The following is a 4,138-nucleotide window of genomic DNA, read 5'->3' as shown; positions in this document are numbered from 1 at the left end:
GGGGGGGGTGGAGGGCTCGATGAAAGGGTCGAGCTCCGACTGAGCTATTGGACCCACCAAAGTAAACTTGCTGTTCTCAGCGCCTGCCGCTTGAAGTGATCCTGCTCGACGGATAAGTGGTCGACGCCGTTCCACAAGCTGTAGGTAGCCGACTGTAACCTCACATCATGCCCAATGGAACGATCCCTCTAACCGACCGTGGCCCACCCACATCGTATCTTTTACCCCAGCATCCAACGTGTTAGCCGTTCCACGTTAGTGTCGCAGCCACATGTCTCAAGCGTGAGCAGGGGGCAGAACCGTTCGTCGCTGCGGGAGATTCATGCATGTGGCGTGCAAATTGATAAGAAGGGGTTCAAGCTGGTAAAGCCATCGATCCGACCGGCCTACCCCGCGCGCGATCTATTCGGAAGGAAATGATCCTCATGGTTTGGTTAAGAAGGGCGCGAAATCCGCGACGTCGCGGCTTTGTCTCATCACTATGGTGGTCCCTCGATCTCTCGAGCGCTCTGTATAGCATCCGCCAAATAATCGAGTGTCGATGATGGTCCTCGTTGAGCACGCCATCAGAAAATCGTGATTCACCATATTCCAGCGATAGCCCAAAAACGGCCGAGTGGACGTACCAAACGGTATCTCTGACGGTGCCTCCAACGGTTATTCCTCCAGTCTTCAAACGACGGTCTCACCAATGCAGGAATATCCACAACTCCAATACTGCTATCACCATACCACGCCGACACTGGTGGAACCGGACCATGCCGTACAACGACTTTCGCCATTTCCGTCCCCGTCTGCAGCAGTCTGGGCCGCACACAACAACACTTTGTGGCCTAGTATGCTGGCTGGTCAACCTCAGGACCCCTATACGCCCATTTTACCGGCGCCGCCCGGATCTACTCCCGTGTTTGCAGGATCAAAATCTGATATGATCCCAACCAGCGCCGGGACGAACACATCTCGCCGCAAGCTGACCGATGAGGAACGCCGCCAGATGTGCATTGAAGCCGAGCAGCATCCGGAGAAAAAGCAGAGTGAGATAGGAGGTATGTGACCGCGCTCAACGTCATCGTTCGTTCTGACCCCGTCTAGCGAAGTTCAACGTGGAGAGGAGGTATGCGCGACGTCCGGTGCTGGTGGATCATATCCCGTGGACTAATGGTGTGTAGCACGGTATCGAAGATCCTGGGGCAGCGGGACAAGTACATGAATCCGCAGACGAACGGGGACCGCGTCAGTCGCGTCAGTCCGATCAAGACGTCCAAGGCCAAATCACCGGACATTGAGAAGACCCTCACCAATTGGGTCAAGAATCGACAAGAGAACGGGCTCTCCGTCACGGACGAGGATCTTCAGAACCAAGCTCATCTATACTCGTGCAGGAAGAGCGGCCAAGCGACTACTTTAAACACTGACTGGCTGGAGGAATTCAAGGGTAAGACCGGTCTCATTGACCCCAAGGTCAATCCCAACGCAACCCTAGTAAATCCCAGCTCGATCTCACCATCACAAACCGCTCTAGACGGCTCACCCACGTCTTCCAATGGCCTTGTCTCTCCTCCGATGTCGACAATTGAGGAGCACACTCAAGGGTCCACGGTCAAAATAGAGACCCACACAGATCCTTTTGGCGTTGGAGATAGGCAACTAACCCCCGAAACTCAACGGGTTGGCACGAGCAGGATCGAGGGCGCGGACGATGCGTTCGGGACCTCTTATCGTCCAAGCAGCCAGACATACTCCCACGCACCGGGTCTTAGAACAGGTTCTCACCCATCCTCACACCCGCGGCAGATGGGGCAACGACACAAGAGTGATCCCAACATCGACTCCCTTGCAGGGGTGCCCCTCTCGCCTATGCAGCCTCCACCACTGCCACGGCCCGTGGATACCTCACCCGTTAACAGCACGGCCTCGCCGGCCGAGGAAGATATCATTCGAGCGCTGCACGCCGTCAAAGAATTGCTAGAACGGAACCCGACGATGGCAGAACCGAACGACTACGTGGTCATTGGTAAATTGATGCAGATAGTTAAAACCCTTTATCCAACAAGAGCGCCACCGCCGGGAGGTATGCACCCAATTGATATCATAGACAGTCCTCGCATTTCCAAAAAGAGGGCCATTCTCGACATCTCGACCTAGGTGCAGGGCGGCTCACATGAGTCATCACCGTCCCTTCAGGGAATCACCTTTTCGTGGATGCGATTTCTTGGAAGGGTCTGGCGCGCCGCCACCTTTGGATCGAGCCTGGCGAAGGACCTTAATCGTTTATCTTTCCCCGAACAACCATCAAGTCTTGACAGACGGAACACCACGGACGGGAAGTGTTATGCCAGGCGACGCGATGCCGAGGGATGGCCGGGTAGAGTTCACATTCGGTGTCACGCCTTCGGCCGCCAGAAGCAGCTTCGGACTTCCTAGAGACCGGATGGGCCGTGTAGATTCCCTCCCGCCGTAGGACACGGTCGCTCGCCATCCGGCACCATGGAGAACTGCCACTCCGATAGATAGGACCCGGCGTCGGTAGAATTTTCTCGTACTTTGTACGAAATCACGGATGTGCGTGTACATGCATTTTCATTTCCTTCAGAGAGGCGTAAAAACCCAGGCGTCTCCGAGCGCGTCAGCGAGCGATCCCGCCGACTCTCTTTCGTTCCACATCTCCATACGCGTATATACTTGCATTGTCCCTACTATTCGCACTTCTCGGTTCTTGTCCATTTCGAGGCCCTTATCTCGGTCGCGTGCGGGCGAGGGTCGTGTCAGGATTGTAGGTTCTCTCATTCGTCTCTGTTCGGGCACCGCCGTAAGAACGAGGTCGTCGTATCGACGGTAGATGGTCGGAGGAACGTCGAAGAGGTTCGATCACGGGGAAGTCAACCGTACTTTGTGTTAGCTTTCCTTTCTTCCCTCTTCCTCACCGGAGGATTCTGAGGATCGGTCTGTGTATTCTCTTGCACACGCCGCGGGCAGAGGTAAGATCGGAGAGAGGATAGATTCGTCCCATGAATGAATGGGTCAGACAGTGTCCAATGTGTCGACGTGGTCCGGTCGAGAGATATGGTGCACCCCAAAGCGACTGACCGGGGGCTCAAGGGGCTGAACGATGCTACCGCAACCAAAATTGATATCGAGGGTCATAGGTATAGGGGCAACATGAGTTTGGGAGAGGGCCTTTCCAATGGCAGTGACCACGGTACGACGTCCACAAAAGGACAATGGAGAGGAGCACTCTAGGGTGAGACTTCGCCCGCAGGGCCTCACGGTCACGGGCAGAAGCTTTGGCGACTGCGGATCCTCTACGACGGGGAAAGATTGGCAGCGACCGACAGGCCCAACCGAACCGCCCCAACCCCCCTTCGCCCATCCGTGCCTCCTTCTCCTCCTTCTCTCTCTCTCCTTCTCTCTCTCTCTCCTTCTCTCTCTCTCTCCTTCCCTACCTAGTTACGGTTAAGGGTGTGGTCGCCCAGAGAGGGGTAGTAGGTACCGCTTAATTATCGCTTCTAGCTTATACTAGGCGTTTGAAGTTCGTAGGTTCGAGAAGCTCTGTGAAGGAATGAAGGGGGATTCCAAACAAGGACGACCGAAAGCCGTGGTGAAGGATGGAGCCTGGACTCTTCTGCTCTTACCCTGACGTTTCCTCCCTCTTCCCTTTGCAGCCGTGTGGTTCGGTAATATCAGGCTAAAGAGAGTCCACGTCGGGAGTATCCCGTACTCGGTCTCTCATTCTTCTCAGCTCGGACGAGCTGAGCAGCTCGAGCGTGGCGCCGTGGCGTCCGTGACTGCTATGGTAGAAACCCGCAGTTGGGGCCCTTTCTTGTGCTGGTAGGGGCCACCGCGCGATATTTGCGGTTTCCACTCTCCCCAGTCCATTAGGGAGGGGTGGAGAGATGAATGAACCCACGACCGACGGGCCTACTGTTCAGGCATCGACCATGGCTATTCGAGGTATTGGACCCTACTCGCCCAGGGCTAAATCTCATCCTCCTGCGAGACCGTGTTCGAGAGACCTCGCATCACGCTAGGACTGGGCTTGCCGCTGTATGGCTGAATGGAAAGACGCTCTCTCACCCCGTCGCAGCTTGGTGGTGGATTGGCGCCTCGATGGACAAAATACGTTATCGCCCCCCCCCCC

At 55.8% G+C, this 4,138-nt stretch overlaps 1 protein-coding gene across 1 annotated transcript; it reads left to right on the top strand.

Moving 5' to 3' along the window:
- Positions 1 to 490: 490 nt before the first annotated feature.
- On the top strand, positions 491 to 2,145 carry PV07_12748 (uncharacterized protein; the record flags this gene model as incomplete). The annotated part of the gene is made up of 3 exons (XM_016400310.1): positions 491 to 1,046; positions 1,093 to 1,114; positions 1,170 to 2,145. Exons 1-3 carry the CDS (start codon positions 692 to 694, stop codon positions 2,143 to 2,145), a joined length of 1,353 nt encoding a protein of 450 aa, XP_016242044.1. The 5' UTR covers positions 491 to 691.
- Between the last annotated feature and the right edge of the window lie 1,993 nt (positions 2,146 to 4,138).

This window comes from Cladophialophora immunda, assembly GCF_000835495.1.
Source record: "Cladophialophora immunda strain CBS 83496 unplaced genomic scaffold supercont1.112, whole genome shotgun sequence".
In the NCBI taxonomy this organism is placed as follows: Eukaryota; Fungi; Ascomycota; class Eurotiomycetes; order Chaetothyriales; family Herpotrichiellaceae; genus Cladophialophora; species Cladophialophora immunda.
This window is presented reverse-complemented; position numbering and strand designations above follow the sequence as displayed.